Here is a 23,034-nt window from a genome sequence, read left to right as displayed (position 1 = left end):
ATAAAAACCCATTACTTGGGGAATGCGAAAACATGTTAGCTTACATTAACTTAGAAGGAAAAATTATGATGCATTAATTTAAAAATTGCTTGAAAGCGGACGAGAGACTGTAAGTTGCAGGACAGTATTTCATCTGACGGAATACATGATGAAAAAACCATGTAAAAGCCTCTTGGTTATTGCTGATTATTTGAATCTATAAGTGAAAAAATCGACCAAAGCATGTGGCGAGATATGACTTGAAGAGAAGGTATGAAGTCTGGTGTGACCGCTGTACAAAAACATGAGAATGCAAGGAGGAATTGATCCTTTGGGGCCAAGATAAGAGATCCTAGGTGAACACATTCACCTAGTAGAAGTCATTGATTTAAGGCATGAACATTAACTTTCTGCACCGATTTTAAATGCACATACTGAACGAAAACAGGGCGTCCCCCGTTCTGAAAACCTTTCATCACTTCCACATAACCGTTCCTGAAGTTATCACCGCTCCACGCTGATTAGAGTGGTAAAAGCGAGGATGTGGCTGTGCTTTTATTCACCCGTTACAATACAAAAACACCAGTGAGTGCTTTCAGAAGACAAGCAATGAAGGGTGTATTGTATATAAGGATCAATTAGCCTTCTATGAGTCAGGAGCCCAAAACTACAGGAATCCCATTCAACTTCTCACTTGGACCCCTGCCTGAAAAATCACTGTCCTAAAGTGTTTTCTGAACCTGTGAAAAATCTACTGCTGACCCACACACTTTGCACCATTAAAATGCATCTAGAACACTTACACTCTTACACTTGTTTAAGTCTGTCTGCATCAAAAACATTGATTAAAGACTTCACGCCGCTCCGCACACCTGAGACTATGGCTAAACGCCTAGCTAACTAATAGAGAACTTATTCAGTATTAGTTTTTACACGCTGGCAGAACTCCAGCAGGCTATTATTCCCTGGTTTCCTGAACACCAATACAAGAATACCTTGACATTTTAAACCACACACTTGCCACACTATGGAAAAATTGCCACATTTGACGTTTAGGCTTGTTGGCAGTGCTCACTGAAACCAAACAAGCTTTGTCCAAACACCCAAAGGACAAATTTAGAATCTGTTTTCAAGTGTCTTGTGAAGAAAACTAACAAATATTCAAAATATCAAGGTATCCCTTTATCATTTATTTGAATAGAGATGAGGGTCCAGTTACCCAAAAGCATCTTAGTCCTTACTTTGTGTTCAGCCTGCCAAATGAATCCACTTCCAGTGACTAATCATGTTTGTGGTGTCATTTTTCACCAATTGCAATTAATTAGACAGTAACAGGTGACTATGTAATTCTAGTCATCATGTGGCCAAGTTGAGGCCATGATACCTTGAATGTCATGGATGTCAATTGCAGAGAAGCCTAAAATATTCTGATTAAATAACAGGTCATATATGCATCTACTAGTAAGTACTAGACACTAATCGTGACCCGTTCTTCCCTGGCTTCAACATTCTCCAGGGAGGAGATCTTCCAGTCTTTCAGGATTTCAGTTTTTTTTGTTTTTTGGACAAACAACTTATTTGTAATGGAGAAATATTTTTTTTCCCTATCCTCTCTTCTGTTTTTGTGTTCCTGGTCACATACCTGATACTTTCTATCTTCTAAGAACTCAGGTTTGAAATTGCACAATAGTTCCAAGATGCTTTTGGGATTGAATCTTTTCGACTCTAAGGCGGGTTTCACAGACGTAGTTTAAGCCTAACAGTTGAGTTTAAAGCCTGAGCTTATCTATGAAATCAGCCCTACAAGTCAATGACTAAGGCGAATGTGTGTTAAGGAAACCAGCCCTATGAGTCTAAGTCCACACCCCACACACACACACCTGCACAATCCACTTAGATAAAACGGAATGAACGAAAACAAAACCTCGCTCGGTACAAAATATCAAAAAGACATTCATATAAATAAATTAAATAGCTGTACTAAAGCCAAACTCTTTCGCTAAAAATGGCTAAATGGCTGGAGAGTGCTAGTACTGTGCTGTACAATTTGGGGGTTCGAGACTTGTAGTTGGGGCTGGATTTGGGGGATGGAGGGAAATTATTCATGGCCCTAAAAACATTTCCCCACACCCCACAATTTGAAACAAAGTTGGGGTCCTCCTCCTCCTCCTCTTCACCTAACTCTCCTCCAAAACCCGCGTCAGGTCGCCAAAGTCACAGTCGAACAGTTCGCTGATGCCCTCGTGGTCCTCCAGGCCGAAGTGGTAGTCGTGGCTGTGGGGCGGGGACAGGTTGATGAAGCCGTCCAGCGGGAGCGGGAGGCACTCGCCGTTCAGGAAGTCGGAGGAGGAGAGGGGCGAGAGGTCGAAGTCGGGCATCTCCCCCAGGCCGGAGAACGGGTCGCCTGCCAGAAACGACTCTGTCGGAGAGTTACAAAAGGTAAATGCTCTGTGCCGCCGTCGACAGGAGAAAACAGATCCCAGAGAAGTAAGAGGTGGGAAATGCTGGATGATCACACTGTTACTAGGGTTCGACCGCTTTGGGTTTTTGAAGGCCAATAGTAGATATTTTTGGATTGAAGCTGCTGATTAACAGTATTCAATATCTAAACTTTTGCCCATTTTCATGCTAAAAAATTACAACTATTCACTGTTTTACCCAGAATTTTATTCTTGTCAGGGTGGAAAAGCCTCTGAAACAGCATTTAGACCATGGGACACTAAAACTCTCCACTGAAACCCAGGATGATAATAATCAAAATTACAATATTAATAAGAATGCTAATCATAAAACATATTCACTTGTGTGAAATCTGATCAGAATGTTGCATTAGAATCCCGATGGAAAAGACAAGGAATATACTGAATGTGAAAAGCTGGAAAAAAAACACAGAGGAAAGCCAAGTCGAGAGTGTTGTTTACTTGGTATCGAGTTGAATTGTATGTGGGGAGATAATAGTGGCGAGAGTGAAACCTAGGATTATAATAGACATTCATATACTGTACATTCTCTAATTGGGATCATTTAAAGTGAACTGAATTATAGTGAAATTAAATTATTTCTCATTTTTCTGGGAACCCTACCTTGAGAAACTCTGCATTAGAGCATTTAAAGTAATAATTAGTGACGTTCTCATATAAATAAACTCGATTTGTGATTACTATACCACAAGAGTGATTCCACCTATATCCAGTTCATGAAAGCTTTTACATTTGCTGTTCTAAACACCCGGTGTCTGGTAGCTCTTTCCTGGGAAAAATCCTCGGGGACACAGAAAGTGATGCGTTATGTTTCTAGTTTTGCTCAAATACTTTTATCCCCTGAAAATGTGTTTCCCCTAGCTGTGTCCTCTGTGTTTGTTGTTGTTTTGCCACTGCACAAGGAAATTATTGTAGGGGAAATGCAGTTCATAAATGACAAGTAGAGTAATTTATAGCCTGGCAGATTCCTTGTAGAATCATTTGTCAACTACAATCAATTGTGGTTTGCTTACCTGCGTCGCCGCCTAACGCCAGAGAGGTGGGGTCCGGCTGGGAGGCTGCTGTGATTGTGGACGACGTGGACGCTGGCGATGATAACCTCACTTCCTGGCCTGCGGCGGAGCTCCTGGGCTGCAGCTGGTCGGCGGGCGGTGTGGGCGCCGGGGCCAGCGTGGGGTCGGCGCTGGGTTTGGAGGGACTGCTTCCCGTCACCGGGCTGCAGACGCCCGAGCTGTCCTCCGGGCAGAGGAAGACGTCGATGGGACCCCGCGTGCTCTTCAGGGACACCTGGTAACCCTGAGACACACAGACACAAGCGTATGTCGTCATATGAAAACCTCGCAAGTTTTGCTGACTTTCATGTTTTAACTTCAATTCAAGGATTACATGCTCCTCTATGGGTGGGAGATTTGAAACGTGGGTTTATTAAATCGTTTCAAAACCCGTTGGATGAACTACAAAATGCATAGCTGTCAAGCTCAAAATAAGGCTGTTCCTTCCTTAGTTCCTCTAAGTTTTCTCCCAACAGCGATGATACATGCAGACAGATAGAAATGTCCAATGTAGGAGGAAAAACATGGAAAATACCAAAAGACACACTACATAAGTAGTTTATCGTACACTAGTACTATGGTCCCTGAAAACAATCAAAACTTAATGTCATTGCATTTTGTTGTCCCTTGCCCTTCTTCGTGATGCTGACATAATATTAATTTCAGTTTCTCTATTTGCACCTATTGTGAAGAGTCAGTATAAAAGCAAGAGGTAAATGTCTAGGAGGAATGTGATCACTACAACACAAGAAGGGAGAGTATTATGTCTACACTAAGAAGTTGCTCGAATGAGAGCGGATAAGACTTTTGAAAAGTTAAATTTTGGTTACCTCTACAAGGGGAGTACAAGAAAACATCAGAGTTATGACAGATATTGGTTAATAATAGAATCAAGTTAACTAATTAAAATAAAAATGAAAATTAACTTCAAAGACAAGTACCTCGCTGGGTTCAGAGACCTGCATCTGGGTCTCTGGTGGAGCTCTGATCACCATGACCAGCTGGTCTGGAGAGTCGAATGACTTCCTCAAGTCCTGGCAGCGCACATAGCCCAGCGTGATGCAACAGTTAAGGAATAAAACACTAATGTTATGGGTGTCATACCTACACCAACAGAATCTCCAATACAGTACTGTCTATTTAAGATTTTGCAGAGAACAGGATAGAAAACATGCTGATTTTGCTGCCTACCACCCCCCTTGGTAAAATTAAACTAAACTAAAAACTAAACTAAAATTAAGGTATACATATGAATAGGCCGAATAGCATAACAATATATATGAACAGAAGTACACTAAGCCCAATACAATGACATACACTGCTCGGCTTGACCCTCTAACCTCTAGGCCACCATCACCCCACATCAGCCTGAGACCCAAAGAGGAAATTTAGGTCCAAATTCACTAAGATTGCGTTGCCACAGCAATCTGTGCATTTTTTGTGCCTCAGTTGCTTGAGCTACAAGTGCAGTGTTTGTCTTATTCACCAAGAAATGTATGCAAATCTAACTGTGGCGCAAACAAGCCCTCGAAAAGAGCGCTGCGCAAGCAAATAGCCCCTTCAGTACAAATTGCTAATGCAAATTGCTGCTTCAGTGTTTCAAGTTTTTTTGTCATGTCTGGTCTATGTATGTAAAACATAGGAGGATCAGTCTTGCAGCAATGACAGCAGCCATTCTCAATGGCTAAACTCACTGCACAAAGTATACCTTTCAAAGGCTCTTATGTGCTACAATAATTGGGGGAGTTGGTGTTAGTGAACTGGGTGCAGTCTTCATTTGCAAGGCCTTGCCTGCAAATAAATATTATGTCAGCAAAACAATGACATTTATATATATAATTCACATATGCATGACCATGAAGATTCAGTTTTTGACCAGTGCTATTGGTCATACTTTCCACTCATTTCACACAGTTGGTGAATAGCATGTCATTCTGATTTGATCATGTTGGTGATATAGTGTGTGCTTTTCCTACACAGACCATTAGTGAGTCTGGGCCTTAGTCTCAGCATTAAAACATGCTAGTTCTGTTACCATGTGGAGGTGCCAGAGCTAGGTCGTCACCTCTTTCGGGTCTCCGTCTGTAGTTTAGACAAGACAAGACACTGGTGAAAAGGATATTTCTTGTTCTGGGAGTCCTCGGTGAGCAGCCTGAGCTGGAGGTTACAGTTGGAGATGAGCTCGTCCAGCTGCTCCTCGGCCTCCGTCAGGTCACACACCTCCCTCTGCAACTCCTTATGGCGAGCGAGCGACACCCCGTCGATACGATTACCACTACAGGGGAAGATAATACAGAAATATGTGTGAGAAACTTTATCCATTTAACCAGAGATCAGAGCTGTTGATGGACTCCACACACATACACCAGACACTTTCGCCATTTTACCAGCTGAAGATAATCTTAGAAAAGAAAGGAACCTCCAGACAATGGTGGGTTAGCCGCCCATAGAAAATGTAAGATATGTTAAACAGTAGGTATAACATGGATGGAAATCAATCACATTAATTTGACTCACTCATATTTTCTACTCTATTTTATCATTCTTGTACTCACAGCCATTGGATGTTGTTCTTGGACTTCTTGGAGATGAGCTGGATTCCCTCCAGGACGTTGGTGATGTCGTAGATCCGCCTCTTCTGGACGTCCAGGACCTGCGAGGCCCAGTTCAGGTCCACCACGCCGTCCGGGGACTGGGACAGCAGGTGCAGGAAGCGCTTGGTGGTCAGGTTCAGGGACGTGTCGTATCGAGACTTCTCCGTCGAGCCTCGGGGGACTGGAAGGGGGAGGTGGGAAGGAGGTAAAGGTTTGAATTTTCGTCTTAAAGCTTTTCTTGTAAAACCACACCCTGGTCTAAATCATAAAGTGGAGGCTGTGACAGAGAAGAGTGTCCCATCCCATCTAATTGAGACTCTTTCATGTAGCAGACATGTAGAAGAACTTCAGATTTGGGAATGTGCTGAAGCGAGTCTCCACCATCGATACTCTGGGGATTGACAGAAGAGAGATGGGAAGGGAGCAATTTCAGTTTAGTCATTTCATTTTTGGTACTTTCTTTTTTTGAAGACAGCAGTCTTTCATCTTTGTGTATTTTCTTTCCATTTATAGGTTCAGTCTAAGCGAAGCGCTGCAGCGAGACTGTCGAATGGAAGAGGAACAGGGATTTGATCTTGCCACTTTGTTCAGTTCATCATAACTTTGTCCAACTGGTGGAGAGCAGAGAGATGGAGAGAATAAGGGGGTTGAACAGGAGAGAGGGAGATATGGGTCAGAGTTATCATTCAAATTCAACTTAGCTATGATGTTAAGTTGATTAATGAGTTGAACAGCTTTTAATCAAGCTCAAATAGCTGTCATAGCAAACTTTAAGGGAGTGCAGAGCAGAGTTAGGTCCTGGGATTCAATTTGAGACTAAATAAGAGATTCAGTAGAGATTCAGTTTGGGCTTCCTGCACACAGTGCAGACCAGGCTTGGTTTGCAGTGTGTGCAGTGGAAAACAGAAGAGCGGCTGAACAGGAAACTGCTGAAGCTGAAGTTTCTATGCTACTAAACTTCATATCTATGTATTTTACTACTGTATATTTAAGTCGTGTGTTTTACTACTGTATACTAATAAAATGGGTATTGTATGTGTGTATGTGTTCCTTAATGTCTTGTTTTTATCTGGAACACAGTGACACAAATCCCCAGCAACTTAATACGGCAATACAGATTTCTTTTACAGTGGCTGTGGTTATCACTTCAGGGACTTGTTTCAGATGTATTTTATTATTAAAGACTTCTCAGTCAAGGTTATAGGGCTTGATAAAGGAATTAAGTTCAGTGAAGCTGAGTAGGTATTTAACGCTAGGTACTGAAGGAGCTTGAGGGGATACACAGAGAGAGGACAGTAGTTTGTGTTCAAGCACCACTTTCATTTTCATGTTTGACATTGTAGGCGTTTTACACTCTCCAAGACTTTCACTTGCACTGCTCAGCAAGTGAAGGTAGTAGTAGTAGTAGCTTTTTATTAGTGCTTCGCAGTCATTTACAGACTGAAATTACACACCAATTTACATACATATAGCATATCAAAACAGCAGGGAGATAAAAATACATTTTCAATGATTGTTAAAGTAGTAGCATATACAATCTACAATGAAATGTAAACAGGGTAGTCAGCACAGATCTAGTGCAAATCCTATGAAGACGGGATTCTGGAATGCTGTAGTAATATCAGTAGTCTGGGGGAAAAGAAGGGGAAGTGAGAAGAGTGAAAACTATGATGTATGGTTGTTGATGAGTCTTGCGAGGTAGGGGATTGGAGAATTGTAGTAACGACCTGTTCTTGCCAGCAGGGTGTTAAGTTTGTGACCATTGCGAGTGGTACGTCCAGATATTTGTTCCCTAGATGGGGGGAGCCAGTCAAAAGAGTGGGAGGATTGCAGTGAAAGAGCAAATTTCAGGCAGATCTGCTCCCTCCTCTTCTCAAGAAGGGGGATGCCTAGGGTGTTTAGGGCTTGCTGGTAGCTGATGTAAGATGCTCCCAGGATAATGCGACATGCCCTCTTTTGCACACGCTCCAACTGGGTGGACAAGGCTTGGGTGAGACCAGGATGCCAAGCAGGGACTGCATACTCCAGCACTGGTCTAATGTAGCCGATATAAATGGCTCGTAGGTCAGCATGAGTGACGGAGAAACACTTGATGCGCTTGAGGAGGAAAAGCTTCCTGCTAGCGCTTGCCGTCATGGTGTTTACCTGGTCACTCCACCTGAGGTTGTGCTGGATGGAAAGTCCCAGCACTTTGATTTTAGGCAGGACAGACAGGGGGATGTTGTTAATGGAAAGAGGTGGTGCTGGTGGTGGATTTTTACTGAACAATATGTGCATAGCGACACATTTCTTTTCATTAAGGAGCATGTTGTTTTGGGCAGACCAGATATTTAGCTCATTGAGCTGATTCTGCATGGAATAGGGCTGCTGCCACTGTCTAGACTCCAGTAAATTGATGTCATCAACGTACTTCCACACTGGGTTGGGGGCACCAAGGGCAGTGTCGTCAATCAGGGCAAGGAAGAGGATGGGTCCAAGGAGAGTTCCTTGGGCCACCCCACATGTGAGGTACTCCCATTCCGATAAGGCACCACGATAGTGTACCCTTTGTCTCCGATTGGAGATAAAGTTACAAATCCAAGGGCCTAGTTCAGGCCTCACTCCCATGGTCAGGATCTTGTTGATTATGTTATGGTTAACCCGGTCAAAGGCCTTACTAAAATCAGTAGCTACCAGTGAACAGACAGAGCCAGGTTTGTCTGTGTTTTTAAACAGACAGTCAACTAGGTTGACAAGGGCATGGGTGGTGGATTTGCCCTTCAAACTCCCGAACTGTCTGGGGTCGAATGAGATGTCCTTGAGAACCCACTGGAGAGCAAAGTTTTCAGCAATTTTTGCAAACTGGGAGGTCAGGGAAATAGGTCTTAACTGCTCTAACAGTGCGGGGGAAGCTTTGGGGATGGGAATAACCACCGCCTCTTTCCACTGTTTAGGGACGCAGCCCTCCTTAAAAGGAGGAGTTTAGAACATGACAAAGAGGAACACCGATCTCACAAGCAAACTCCTTCAAGATTTTCTGGGGGATTAAATCGGGGCCAGGTGCTTTGCTGACTTTGACAGCCTGGAGGCTTTTGTAGACATCCCATACTGGGATGGTGCGCAGCTGGTGAGGAGAGGGGAGAAAGGATGGTAGCTGGGTGGTATTGAGTACTGGCAAAGCACATAATATCTCAGCAAACTATTTGTCTAAAAGAACACACTGTTCTTCCATTTGCTCACCCTTACAGTCTTAAGCCTTTTCAGTCTTCTTGTATTCAAACGCGTACCTCTGTATACCATATGTACTCTTGTGAAGCACTTTTCATGAACTAACTCTCTCAAACTAACTCTCTCTTAAAAATATTCCACATTGGAAAGGAAGAGAAAGACACTAAGTGTAGGCCGATGTCACCAACTAAGAAGGCTGAAGGTCTTCCACTGATCTGAGGATGAAACAAATAAGCAGAATAAGCTCTGCGTGTGTGTGTGTGTGTGTGTGTGTGTTTGTGTGTACCTCTGGGAGGGGCAGGTGTGGAGGGTGGTGCTTCGCCGAGGGAAGGGGGTCGGGTGGTGCTGACATACTGGTGGTCACTGTCCAGGTCCAACTTCCTCTTCACCTGGAGAGATAGAAAGAAATAGAAAAATGGAGAAAGAGACAGAGAGAATTAATCAGAGGAACAATCCTAATGGCACAATTACAATCATGTACTAATTATGTACTAAGAACTAAACACACCAAAGAAGGAACGAAAGAAAGAAAGAAAACTCCCTGGTGGATGACAAACAAGACCAAATGCCTTACAGCAACAGGTGGTTGCTACATTTATTGCTCTATTATGCAGGCATAAGCACATACATGTACAAAAGTCAACATAATTGTTCAAAGGGCAACTTCGCAGTTAACTGCTCGCTTACTCCCTCTTTCTCTCTCTCACTTTCTCTTATACAACGCTCCACCTTCCCTTCTTCCCACATCTCCATCCTCCCCCTCTGCTCACCGGAGGTCTTCCCAGAGCCGGCCGCCTCTTGTCCTGGATCCCCACGTCGGCAGGCCCCTGCGGGGTAGCGAACAGCAGGATCTCCCCCGTGCTGGTGGGGGCCACGGCCGGGTGGAGTCCCACGCTGCCGGGGCTGGAGATGATCACTATCTGGTGGTCCTTGCTCAGGTCGATGCTCCCGGCGTTCAGCAGCGTCTCGAAGTCGGCCAGCAGATCCTCCGATGTCTGCCCCGTTATCAGAGTCTCTGACATGGTCGTGTCCCGCAGAGAGCACCCCTTGACTTGCGGGTTACGAGGGCGGGGGCACAAACTGAGATGCTGTAGTTTGACTGAGTATCAACACCTACTGGCATCTGCTGTGCTCAGTGAATGTGAGGAACAGTGATGAAGCCTCCTGAGAGTTTGCTTGCACTTGTTCCTGGGCAGGTTGAACATTTCTAAGTAGTTTTCACCTTTACAAACAGACTATAACGTTAACACATGAATAAACAACGATGCAACTTTAACATAAGAAATGACTATTAGCAAGCTAAGTGCTAAAAACAAATTCAGGCTGATGTTGAAACAGCAGGAGCGGCTGTTCGGCCAAACAGGAAATTTGGCAGATAGAAAAATATTGCTAAATGCATAACAAGACACTGCCCAAGGCTAAGGCGCTGGTATGTTATAAAACAAAGATTATCAAATAGCCCGATGCTGTAATTAACGCTAGACGTTAGCAAGTTAGCAAGGGGGCTTGCTAATCTTTTGTTTTCATCTTTTCTGTCAGTACAGTAATGCGGCGAGGCCTGGCCACACTGCCCTTAGTACAGCCGACCCTGCTAACTAGCTAGCTAAGATACTATCAATAAAGACTGGTGCAAGTTAGCAAATAACACGGTACAACCAGCAAACTAGCTATGAAACCATCTAATTTCGCTTTACAATGAAGACGGGCGTTAGTTTAAGGGTTATTAAAACTTTATAACAGCTGTCCAACAGTAAGCTAACGAAATAAAATATCATCTATAATGCAAACAGCTTCACCGCCACACAGAAGCATGTTTGAGGGTATATATTTAAAAGCGACAGTTAGTGCAAGGTTGTAAATAGAGAAAGCGTTTGATATGAAAATATAGGGTAAATTAGCATGCTAGCTAAGTTATTAGCCGCAGTCCCTCAACCCCCTCGTTTTGTTGGGGCACGCAGGAAGCAGTCCGACAAAACTGGAAATATAAAGGAAATAAAGCCGTGAAATACAAACGCATCCTTTAAAACGACAGTTGCAGGTCCTTTCGCTGCTTGTGCCGGCCGCAGTCCGTTAATAAAAGCACCGTCCCGACCCCTTTATCGGCTGCTATTGTTGTTATTGTCCCAGCTGATCTAAATCTAAACAAGGCTTGGGGGGTTTTCGCGCGAAATCTTTTTTGCCGCGAAACCGGCACGTGCGCCAATCCGGAGGCTCCCATTGGTCGAGATGCGGCAGCTTCCGGAGGGCGGGATTAGCCGTCTATGATTGGCCCGCAAAGTTGTCAGTAATTTTACCGAGCGCAAGTTAATCGATCTGATGCTGCATTCAGGACCCAGGGGGGAAAAAAACGTCATAATGTGACAGTTAAAAACAACACTAGCAAAATAATTTACATGATAAAAAGCGTTCATTTTATTAATTCTATTTGAAATGAATATATAATTCCTTACCCTTGACTACAGGCATCACATAAGTCATTTTGTCATCAAAACTCCTTTGGGTTACATTGCTACGGACTAAAATCATGGCGTCTTACCGGTACTGTCAATCCCTACTTGTGTCGTTTCCTATGACACTTGAATGCAGCATCACTTCTACAGCCAGACCCTGTTAATCGAGCGCCTATCCCGCAGCAGAGGAACTACAAGATGGCGCAGGCAATATTTGAAGTGCTTGAAGGTACGGATAATTTTCTTATAACCTCGTCATTACAACTAGATTAAACGTAAACGTGTATTCTATGTAATGCGAGTGTAACGCGCCTGTTTTGGCTGTGTAAAAATGTCAATGCAGATTGCTGCAAACAGCTATATTTGGTTATGATTATCAATCAAGACATCCCAGAGGAGGGAGGGGGTGTCTGGGGTTGTAAACAAACAAACAGATTCGCTGCTGTAGACGCTGTAAAGACAGCTGGAGGGGGCTCTGCATGAATACTGTAAGATGTTCTGATCATATTCCTGTCAGGCAGCGAAATGATGTACTGCTGTTATTCAGATTGCATGTTTTACTCTCATAACAGGCCCCCTAACGAAAAATCACTGTAATATAGTATCACCATAATATTCCTATAGGAACTTATAGTGTGTCAGTGATGTATTAATAATGATTTTACCATACTGTATGTTTTCTTCAATCTCTTAAAGTATTACTATGATATTGCTATAGGGGCTTATAATTTTGCTGTGAAATTTGTATAGTTTCCTTCTAAAATGTATTATAGGATTACCATAGTGTTTTTTTTCTAAGGGCCCTCACAACATCAGCACCTTGTTCTGGATGTATTCACATTCAGATGAATAGCATTGCTCAGGTTTCCAGCAGTTACCATATAGGATTCACAGTAGTGAGTAGGGAGACTATCCTTCAAGCCCTCTGTGACTGTGAGCATTTGATCCCAACTCTAATGTTGCTTCACCCTGCCTCTCTTCCTCTGCATCAGGCATGGACAACCAGACGGTGCTGGCGGTCCAGTCTCTGCTGGACGGCCAAGGCGGAGTTCCCGACCCAAACAGCCAGACCGTCTCCGGGACGCCCACCATCCAGTCTATGGGTACGTTTGCTAGATACATGACAGCTGAGTCACTGCAATGCTGAAAGATAACAGGCATATTCCAGCCTGAATTCAAACATCGACCTGCCTCCCAGAGCCTGTCTGAGGGTGTAAACCGCTTATCCACAAGGGGGCAGCAAATCCACTGAGTGGCAAAACAGACATTTATTTGTATGAAATGTATGAATGTATGCAAATGCTTTGTATTTTTACTTTAAACCTTCGGGGTGTGATTCCCTGCAGCAGCGGTGTGGGTGTGTTGTTCCCTCTCTCCATCAAACTTCCATGTTTCTCCCTCCTGCAGACGACGAGGATGTGTTCCTGTGTGGGAAGTGTAAGAAACAGTTCAACTCCTTGCCGGCCTTCATGACCCACAAGAGGGAGCAGTGCCAGTCCAGCGCCCCGTCTCTGTCCACCGTGTCCTTGGCCTCCACCAACGCCTACACCCCCGTCCCCTCCATCAGCTCCGGGCCACAGACTGCAGCCAACAGACAGGTGAGGACCGGGTTTATTGTATGGAAGATTTTGCGATTGTTTGATTGATTAAACGCATACATGGTTTATGTTTCATTGTGTGTGTGTGTGTGTGTGTGTGTGTGTGTGTGTGTATTATTCCCCACTCATACACCAGGTGTCCACCTACATCACAGTCCCTCCCTCCCCGCTGACACACACTCTGGTCCAAGGCAACGTGCTGGTCAGCGACGACGTTCTCATGTCGGCCATCTCAGCCTTCACCTCCATCGACCAGCCCATGGCCGCCATGCAGACGCCTATACAGGTAAGAAAACAGTGGTAGAAGTTGTGGGAAATGGTAATGTCAAAAATCCACTTCTGAAAGAAAGAAAGAAAGTGCTTGAAAGTCATGGAGAAATGTTAGCGGTTCAATAGTCTGATTAAAGAAAATGTATCTACGCCATAGCATCCTATGATATGCTATAAGAAATAGTATGAAGAATAGAGTTGGAGGAATTTAGATGTGTAAAGGAGTTGGCAGATGGTTCACCAGACCCCGAAACAGGGGAAACAGCAGAGGAGAATCTGGGTGGGTTTTACCACAGATTTGAGTAGGCAGGTATGGATTTTAAAGCTGCGCTAGGTAAAAGATTTTGGTGAATCCAGCTGTCTTATCGGCTTAAATCACAACACAATTTCATGTCAATACGTTAAAATGTATATTAGCATTATGTACAAATGTGGCATAATAACTGTCCCTAGCATAAAATCCTTGTGGTGGAATCTATCTTTATCTCCTCTCATGTTTTTCTTTCTCAGAGTAACCTGAGCATGCACACGACTGGCGTGTCGTACCTCCAGCACCACCACCACCTGCACCACCACCACCACCATCACCATCCCCAGCACCAGCAGCAGCAGCAGCAGCAGCAGCCGCCGCAGCCCCCCCACCCCCTCCCCTCGGGCCAGACGCCGGCCCACCCCCTGCCATCCGGACAGCCGTCCCAGCAGCCCCTCTCCTCCCAGGTCCCGGCGAGCCACAGCAACTCGGTGGTTCAGGTCTACAGCGCGCTGCCTCACATGGCCGGGGGCGGCAGTGCGGAGATCCACACCCTGGGCCTGCAGTCATTCCAGCCAGTGCAGGTGAGTTAGGGTTTACTGTCTGGTCGTCTGTAGACTCGCAAGATACTGAATAAAATGTGTGTTCAATCCCGCCATTGACCTGGTGTGTCTCCCTCAGGTGCCCAGTCAGTGTGTGGAGAGCCAGTCGTACACCACTCCTCCTGTCTACAGCCCGGGCAAGCAGGGCACCAAGACCAAGACCTGCAGCATCACTGCCAACCTGACGGAGCTGGGCGACTTCGAGAAGGTCATCATCCCCAAACGGCCGAGGAACAGCAAGAAAGGGCCTGACGGAGCCACAGGTCTGATTTAAAAAAGATTAAAGGTTTTTGACATTTGGGTCTTGGGATCCTACATTTCTAAACGATGGAAAAAGATGGCAGAAAACTGTTTGAGACAGGGTTCAACTGACATCGATATTGTTTGGATTGAAGCTGCCAATAGCTGATATTTTGTGCTGATATTCAAAATCATTAAAATTGACAATTTCATGTCAGTGTTTCCCCCAGAACTGTATTCTTGGCAGGGAGGAAAAGCCTCTGAAACAGAATTTAGACACTAAAACTCCATTGAAACTAAGGTCTTCGCATAGACAACCAGTGTAATATCTATCAATTCTACAATAAATATGTAATCAATCAAAGTGCATCATATCCATCATATCAGAGGTGGAGGACACTGACTCGCTGATATCTGATTTTTAATAATCGACAAATCAATATATCAGTGTCTGACATATTAACTCTTATCAAAGTAAGCTTGACATACAACCGACTTGTCAAAAACTGTGGTATTGTCCCTTTAAGCGCTAATTGCCTGGATTAGTCTCATGAGGAAACCACACTACATAATGTGTACTTAAATGGAATAGATTATAGATATACATTTACGTTGCTTTTCACTCCTCAGCAGAGCAGCTAAAAGGAAAAGGTCCGAAGCTGAAGTGCAACTTCTGTGACAAAATCTTCTCTAAAAACTTTGATCTTCAGCAACACATCAGAAGGTGAGTCACCGTCCAGCATCCCATTTAAAACTTCAGGGGCTGCAACCATCTAATAATAGAAAATGCCTCTATTCCCTTGCCGTCATGACTTCTTACGTTTTCTTTTCACAGTCACACAGGAGAGAAACCGTTCCAGTGCATCGTCTGCGGCCGGGCTTTTGCCCAAAAGTCCAACGTCAAGAAGCACATGCAGACCCACAAGGTGCTTAATAGTCTCTGATAATACTTTGTTATATAAATCTATAAATATAAATGTAATATATAAAATATAAATTTGTATGACGAAAATTTGGGGATAAACAGGAGATCATATCTTCCGTCAAGCTGTTCTTACGATTATTCCCATGTGACGTGAACGCAGCATAACGGAAAAAACACAATAACAACAGCTGTCCTTGCTTTGCAGGTGTGGCCTCTGGGTGTGGCCAGCACAGTGTCCAGGTTACCAATCACAGTGAAGGTGGTGCCGGTGTTATCCAATGAGGAAGAGGGGGGTGGGGAGCAGCAGCAGCCAGGGGAACAGGAAGAGGAGGGGCCACAGCAGCAGAACAGCCAATCACAGACAGAAGAGGAGGCAGCGCAAACAGGTAACATCTGTGAACTGCTGCACACTGATACATCTACTTGGGAAATTATCGTTTCAGCTTTTGTACATTATCATATGTTGATATAAGGACATATGGATGCTTCAACACATTTCACATGATAACACAAGATCCTAAAGTCATTTGGAACCGTGTGCAGATCTCCATATCTGTTGTTATTATAACATGTCCTGTACTTATCTGCAATACAAAGTGCAGTCATAGTGTTTTCCATTCATTCAGCAGGAGTGGTCCTCCACTGCTAGAACAACTAAAGATTAGATTAGATGAAACCTTTATTATCCCAGCGGGGGAAATTGGCTCCTTGCAGCAGCAGCAGATTCCATGTTGTTATGCATAAACCAGTTAATAAAATATTCCTATGTACAGATAGAGCAGTCCACCAGCAGAACAGTATGAAAAGGTTGGGCTGCCAGCTACCTCCCTATTTGACAGAGCAGTAGGTTACTTCTAATACATGGTAAAGAAATGATAATAAATGAGTAATAAACGAGTCTGACTTTGCACAGAAAAAACAAAAGTGAAAGGAGTCAGATGTTTCCACTGGGTTTCTCATAATCGGAGTATGAGCTTAATCTGGTCATTGTAACCCATTATGATGTTTACATGTGTCGACCCAAAACTGGATTACTTAAGTAAACGAATGAAGAACCACTGATCCAGCATCAGATTTACAGCTCCAGCCCGTAACAGTACCCATCATGCTTGACTGCAGAAGCTCCAGGGGAGGCGGAGGAGAGGGTGACGGAGGGCCAGGCCAATCCGGACGGTAGCCAGGGGGAGGACATGCAGAACGGGCATCCCCAGGTCCAGGTCCAGTCCCAGGTCCAGTCCAACCAGAACCAACAGAGCCAAGCCCAGACCAAACAGATCGTGGTCATAGACAGCTCCTACCAGTGCCAGTTCTGCGCCAGCAAGTTCAGCACCTACTTCCAGCTCAAGTCCCACCTGACCCAGCACAAGGGGGAGCAGGTGAGCAGAGTAGAGGGTTATGGGAAGCAGGGTGGCCTACAGGTTAGAGAGACTGTCCCTGTAAAAATCCTCCATGCTGAAGTGTCCTTGAGCAAGACACTGAATCCCTACCAGCTGCAGGGCTGCTGTTCTGTAGCTGACCCTGACCTCTGACCTACCTACTATTATTACATCAGGGTTCCCACACATTTTTGTCAAGCAAAGTCCATCACTATTCCTTGATAGTTGGATATAGATGGCAAATATTTGTCAGTATCTGTTCAAATGGGACATAGAAGGAAGGCATTGACCAGATGATTTGAATATTCAGGATCTTCGTTCCAACTACATTTACAAATTTTTTCAATCAGAAAATTTGTTGCGCAATTTATTATTACTTAAAATGTAATTAGGCCTGCCAGCAGCCAAGCTTAATTGTAGTTGGGGGAGAAAAAGGAGTGAAAACAAATTCCCATGACATCCAAATATTTTGGGACATATATGATTTTCCGTTTGTTCCTGGCCTAGAATGCACAGTTTTCAAATTTTATGACTCCTTTAGGCTTTCCATATCCGCAGGAACCCTAGAAAATGCAGGGTGTCAATAACTCCAGGAAAAAGGTTTAAAATGTCTTGAATTATATTGTCTAAACTCAAGGCCTTAAAAGGTCTTGAATGCAGTTAGATCAAGAATTTTAAGTTAACTTAAATCCAGTTGTAGAGATCTGGTTTCTCGATGCATTGTTTTTGCGGTGAGAAATCAGCCCAGTCATGCAGACCTGTTCTGTCAGAGGTCTAGTTGCGACATTGGTCTTATGTTTCATTCTATCTGGCATTGAAACAGCCTTAAAAAGTCTTAGCTTAGCAAAGAGATAGCAGGCACTATTAAGAAATAGTGGTGAGTAGTGTTTAAAAGCCAATCGCCGGCTCCCCGCAGGTCTACAAGTGCGTGCTGAAGTCTTGCTCCCAGACCTTCCAGAAGCTGGACCAGTTCCTGGAGCACATCCGGACGCACCAGGAGCAGCTGACCTACCGATGCCACCTGTGCAGCAAGGTGTTCCCCTCGCTGTTCGAGCTGGGCGTCCACCAGTACTCCCACTGCTTCTGCCCGCAGCAGAGCACGCGCAAGGAGACCACCGTCTACAGGTCAGCAAGTGACAGAATGCTGTATGGGTGACACACTCCATTTTGGGCTTTCAACTGATGTTTTTTTTCCATAGTTCAATATGAAAACCATAATTGAACTTAGCCTAGTAATAAAGAAGTGCAGGGGACAGGAAAATGAAGCTTAAAGCTCAGGAAGGAATGAAATGACACTCAAAGAAACAAACTCCTCCAAGGTACGTACAGAAGTTCCTTAGCCTTCCTTAGCCATTGCCTTCCAATGGGAGAATGAATAGAGTAGAGAATTCCAACGAAATTTACAATCAAACGAAATGTTCTGTCACAATCTGAATATCTTGTAGGTGAACAGTAAATGCTTATAACACAGGAAAACAATGCCATTATTTTGGTTCCCAGTATTCATAGGTTATGGTGCTATAGTTGCTTCCACGGGAAATTAATCCATGCCAAGTTTTACTGTGAAGCCCGGCTAGCATCGTGTTTGCTTGCATGGTCAGAAGTCATGGCAGAACACAGTAGATCTAGTGACAGTAGTGATGAAGATGATTTTGGTGATGATATACGGCCAAATTTTTTTGAACCGGAATATACAAAGAAGTAGTTGGGGCAGATGAAGAGGGCATCATCTACAGTATTATTGATGAAGCTCCTCAGCCAAGGACGAAACTCACATAAAGTATGAATACTGGAAAACAAAGTAAGTCATTGTTTCACATCAAAGAGGTTCAGATCTTGACAGTTTTTCATCAAAACTTCCTTGTTCCAGTGTCAGTGTGCGACCACACCTAGTTTTTCCTTTGGTACGAACAAGAATTCTTACAGCTAAGAACACATGAAGAAACAGCTGTATATGAGCATCAGTCCAGACTTCATTTTGTTATGCTAGGCTTTCCAAGCATGAGGAACTGCTGGCTATCAGATGTCAACATCCATCTCCTGATACCCATAAACCCTTGCGTTTTGGGGTTGTTGTAGCTGGCTCAGATTACAATGAACCTAACCGCAATTGTCTTGGAGGAGGATGGAGACTCGCGTCTCGGTGTGTTTCTTTGGTGCCACCAGAGTTTGAATGGTTGTCACCTGGCCAAACGAACTGAACTAAAGGATAATAAACTGCTTCAAACATATTTCCCCATGATTTGTAGCCTATATGTTGCTTTGCCCTTCAGGTGTGTGAAATGCCAAAGCAGATATTCCACCCAGGAGGCCCTGGAACAACATCTGCTCACCGCCTCACACAACTTCCCCTGCCCGCACTGTCAGAAGGTACAACACACACAAGTCACTTGTTGTACTGTCTTGTAATGTCAGATGTGCTATGGGGACATAGTAATACATATGGTGGGTACTTACTGTGAATTGATTGACCCTCACGTCTTTGACACGTTGATATGACCCTATGTTGGGAGTTTTGGGGGTTTGTTACATGGGTTCTTACGTTTTACGTCACATGTTAAGAGTTCGGTGCAGTCTCTCCAGATCTGTCCTCTCCTGGGCTGTCAGGTTTTCCCGTGCGAGAGGTATTTCCGACGCCACCTCCCCACCCACGGTGTCGGAGGCAGGTTCAAGTGTCAGATCTGCAAGAAGGCCTTCAAGACGGAGCACTACCTCAAACTGCACACACGCATTCACTCAGGTCTGACATTATAATGTGTCTCCAGTATACACACTGAAATCTGTTTTTCCTTGCCAAAACTCAATTTGCATGTCACTGGGTCTCCTAATATTTACAGAACGTCCTTTAAAATTGACAGCAAACACCTCGTCTGGCTTGTTCCCCATCCAGGAGTATCCTGATAATCCATTTGGACAAGTTTCTGTATTTGGCTTGGAGATAGATTGCTTTACACTTACTGTGGCCAAATGTGTCTCTGACCAGCCTCCAGAGGTGGTTTGGGTAATCAGATCTGATTCTGCAGTGCATTTTGGGTGCATTTACATCTTCATTTTGGGTGTTTTTGCACTTTTGGATTACAATCTATCCAATCACCCCAGATGCATGTTAACGCAGGTGGAAGTTATTCGTCCACCACTGAGGGGTTTTTGTATTAAGTCAGGTCATGGAACTTGACCTGAGATCACTTGTCAGTCAAATATAAAACGCATCACTTCCTGTGCACTAGAGGATTTTTCCTAGGAAAGACCTAGCAGACTCCGGCTGTTTAGAACAGACAATGGAAAAGCTTTCATGAACTGGATATAGGTTGAATCACTATTGTGTTATAGCAATCAGATAGAGCGGAGCAGACATTTATTTATATGAAAATGTTGCGGATTATCATTTTAACAGATTATTAGGCTGCTCGTAAAAATAGTCAGTGTTTCCGTATCTCTGCTAAAATTGTAACTTTTGAAAACTACAGAGTAAAATCATAGGAATAGCACAAGAGCAGATACTTAAGTCATGTCCATTATAACTGAACACCACTAAATCCAGATAAAGCAAAGTAAAGGTGTGAGTTTGCTTGTTCTCCAGGTGAAAAGCCGTATAAATGTTCCCTCTGTGAGGCGACGTTCAACAGGAAGGACAAGGTGAAGCGACACATGCTGATCCACGAGCCCTTCAAGAAATACAAGTGTCCCTTCAGGTGAGACCTCCCACTCTCTGAACCCCTTCGCTTTCTTCCTTTTCCTCTTTTCTTCCTTCTTTCCTTCCTTCCTTCCTTCTTTCTTTCTGTCCCTTTTCATCCTTCATTCTGTTTCCGCTTTCCTTGCCTCTTCTCTTTCTCTCCCTTCCATCCTTTTCCTCCTTTTCATCCTTCTGTCCTTTCGTTGTTACTTTTCTGTTTTCCTTTCAATTCCTCCTTCCTTCTTCTATCCTTTCTTTCTATTCTTTCTAACTTCCTTCCTTTTCCTCCTTCCTTCCCTTTTTTCTTCTTCCTTGATTCCTATCTTCATCCCTTCTTTCCTTCCTCCTTTCTGTCCTTTTTCATCCTTTGTTCCGTTTCCGCTTTCCTTGCCTCTTCTGTCCTTTTCTCCCTTCCTTTTCCTCCTTCCTTCCTTTTCCTCCTTCCGTCCTCTCTGTTACTTTTCTGTCTTCCTTTCGTTTCCTCCTTCCTTCCCTCTTCTATTCTTTCCCTTCTTTCTTTCTTCCTTCCCTTTTCTCCTTCCTCTTCTTTCCCTCCTTTTTTCTTCTTCCTTGTCTTCCTTCGTTCCTACCTTTCTTTCTTTCTTCCTATCTTCCCTCCTTTCCTGCTTTTTTCTTCTTCCTTGTCTGCCTTCGTTCCTACCTTTCTCCCTTCTTTCCTTCCTTTCTTCCTATCTTCCCTCCTTCCTTTTCCTCTTTCCTTCCTTCCTTCATCTTCCTCCTTCCTTCCTTCATTCTTGTATCCTTCCTCGATTTCCTTCCTTTTCTTCCATGTTACATTATTTTCAATGTAGTTTTTATGTGTTTTGTCCTCAGGACTCATGTAGGCTGCACTAAAGAATTCAACAGACCAGACAAGCTCAAGGCACACATCCTGTCCCATTCTGGTGAGTGAAAAACAACTGAAACTAAAACTCCAATCTGCAGTGAAGTGCCTCTGTTACTTACCTCAAACTCATTCATCTTACGGCGACTCCTCTCCCCTCCAGGTATCAAGCCCTACAAGTGTCTGTTCTGTCAGAAGGCGTTCAGCCGCAGGGCCCACATGCTGGAGCACCAGCAGTCCCACACAGACAACTACCGCTTCCGCTGCTCCGCCTGCAACAAGGGATTCACCAGACAGAGCTACTACCGGGACCACAAATGCCCCGCAGCTGGGACCGGAGCCGGAACCGGGGGGTTGGGGACCGGAGGGACCGGGGGGGCGGAGGGAGAGGAGATCGGAGGAGGGCCGATGGCGGAGGAGAAGGACGGAGAGGAGGGCGAGCGGAGGAGGAGGAGGCTGGCGAGGAAGGTGCAGAGCCTAAGGACAGAGGAAGACGACGGGTCAAAGGGCAGCGAGGATCAGGAGGCGGAACTGGACAGGGAGGAGGAGGAGGAGGAAGAGGAGGAGGATGACGAGGAAGAGGAGGAGGAGGGAGAGGGGAGGAGGACTGACGAAGACCCTCAGGCTGCAATGTCCGACGGGCGGGCGAAGAGAGGAGAGGAAGAGGAGGATGAAGGGGCGGAGGAGGGCGCCGGTGACACACTGGAGCAGATACAGAGCGATGATCCAAACTGTTTGCGGCAGCCATGTTTGTAGTCCTGGCAGTTTGTGGACAAATTTCCTGGACATGGACCAACTAACAAACTGAGTCACGCATTGGTTAAAAACAGCAAAATCTGTGTCTGGGAAATGACTTATCTTTATTTGTTTTAAATTAAAACGTTATTTAAACTATATACACATATTTTTTTACTTTCTCTGTAAAGGGTTAGGGTAAGAAAAATAGCAGTGGGCCTGATTTGTACGTTTTCTTGTGCACACATTTTGTGCGACCAAATTTAAGCCAAAGTGTGCGATTTATAAAATGGTGTCTTGATGTCAAAATCAATGGGCACCATCATTTTCTTCAAATTTATGGTATATAACTAAACTACAAAAACTATAAATCTAAACCAAGATGTGAATGCCACAGATAGCACTGTCATTTGATTTCTATCATACCCTTAAAGTCAGTGTTTTTTTTTATGTTTCCCCATGTCTAAAGTGCGTTCCCTCCATATCATTTCAATGTACTGCTGGATCTCTTTTATATGAGCAAGTAATATGAGCTGCTCCTTGAATATGTACCTTATTGACTAAGTTACACATCATTTCAATGCGACTTGAGATGGGAGCACAGTTGTGTGTTGACACTTAAAGGAAAAATCCAGCCTCTTACACTGCTATGTATCATCAGTTTGTGATGTTCAATACATTCCAAGAGTTATGAAGTGTTGTAATTTACTTTTTTGGCGTCCCCACTTTTCTCTCAACCTGCCTCGTCTACTTCTACTG

General features: G+C 44.2%; 2 protein-coding genes across 2 annotated transcripts; one reads left to right on the top strand and one right to left on the bottom strand.

Moving 5' to 3' along the window:
- Positions 1-1,665: 1,665 nt before the first annotated feature.
- On the bottom strand, positions 1,666-10,987 carry e2f1 (E2F transcription factor 1). The gene is made up of 7 exons (XM_071911172.2): positions 10,083-10,987; positions 9,599-9,701; positions 6,067-6,286; positions 5,634-5,786; positions 4,453-4,567; positions 3,473-3,755; positions 1,666-2,398 (listed from the first exon to the last, which is right to left on the bottom strand). Exons 1-7 carry the CDS (start codon positions 10,332-10,334, stop codon positions 2,157-2,159), a joined length of 1,368 nt encoding a protein of 455 aa, XP_071767273.2. The 5' UTR covers positions 10,335-10,987; the 3' UTR covers positions 1,666-2,156.
- Positions 10,988-11,953: 966 nt separating this feature from the next.
- On the top strand, positions 11,954-22,296 carry znf341 (zinc finger protein 341). Its single transcript, XM_071911149.2, has 16 exons — positions 11,954-11,991; positions 12,755-12,865; positions 13,170-13,360; positions 13,497-13,646; positions 14,141-14,464; positions 14,574-14,745; positions 15,353-15,446; positions 15,558-15,648; positions 15,853-16,033; positions 16,767-17,023; positions 17,940-18,148; positions 19,297-19,393; positions 19,631-19,763; positions 20,604-20,715; positions 21,531-21,601; positions 21,704-22,296. The coding sequence occupies exons 1-16, from the start codon at positions 11,961-11,963 to the stop codon at positions 22,294-22,296; spliced, it is 2,817 nt and encodes a 938-aa protein (XP_071767250.2). The 5' UTR covers positions 11,954-11,960.
- Positions 22,297-23,034: the final 738 nt, after the last annotated feature.

This window comes from Centroberyx gerrardi, chromosome 14 (assembly GCF_048128805.1).
Source record: "Centroberyx gerrardi isolate f3 chromosome 14, fCenGer3.hap1.cur.20231027, whole genome shotgun sequence".
NCBI lineage: Eukaryota > Metazoa > Chordata > Actinopteri > Beryciformes > Berycidae > Centroberyx > Centroberyx gerrardi.
Note: the sequence above shows the minus strand (reverse complement) of the source record. Positions and strands in the feature narration are given on the sequence as shown.

What these genes read in the sequence shown, in the direction of transcription:
- e2f1 (XM_071911172.2), bottom strand. Translation starts at nt 10,334, where the DNA reads ATGTCAGAGACTCTGATAACGGGGCAGACATCGGAGGATCTGCTGGCC. An exon ending in CACACCTGCCCCTCCCAGAG is followed by an intron (nt 6,287 to 9,598) that starts GTACACACAAAC and finishes TCCCCCTTCCAG; the next exon opens with TCCCCCGAGGCTCGACGGAG. An exon ending in GAGGACTCCCAGAACAAGAA is followed by an intron (nt 4,568 to 5,633) that starts ATATCCTTTTCA and finishes CTGTTGCATCAC; the next exon opens with GCTGGGCTATGTGCGCTGCC.
- znf341 (XM_071911149.2), top strand. Translation starts at nt 11,961, where the DNA reads ATGGCGCAGGCAATATTTGAAGTGCTTGAAG. An exon ending in AATATTTGAAGTGCTTGAAG is followed by an intron (nt 11,992 to 12,754) that starts GTACGGATAATT and finishes CCTCTGCATCAG; the next exon opens with GCATGGACAACCAGACGGTG. An exon ending in AAATACAAGTGTCCCTTCAG is followed by an intron (nt 20,716 to 21,530) that starts GTGAGACCTCCC and finishes TTTTGTCCTCAG; the next exon opens with GACTCATGTAGGCTGCACTA.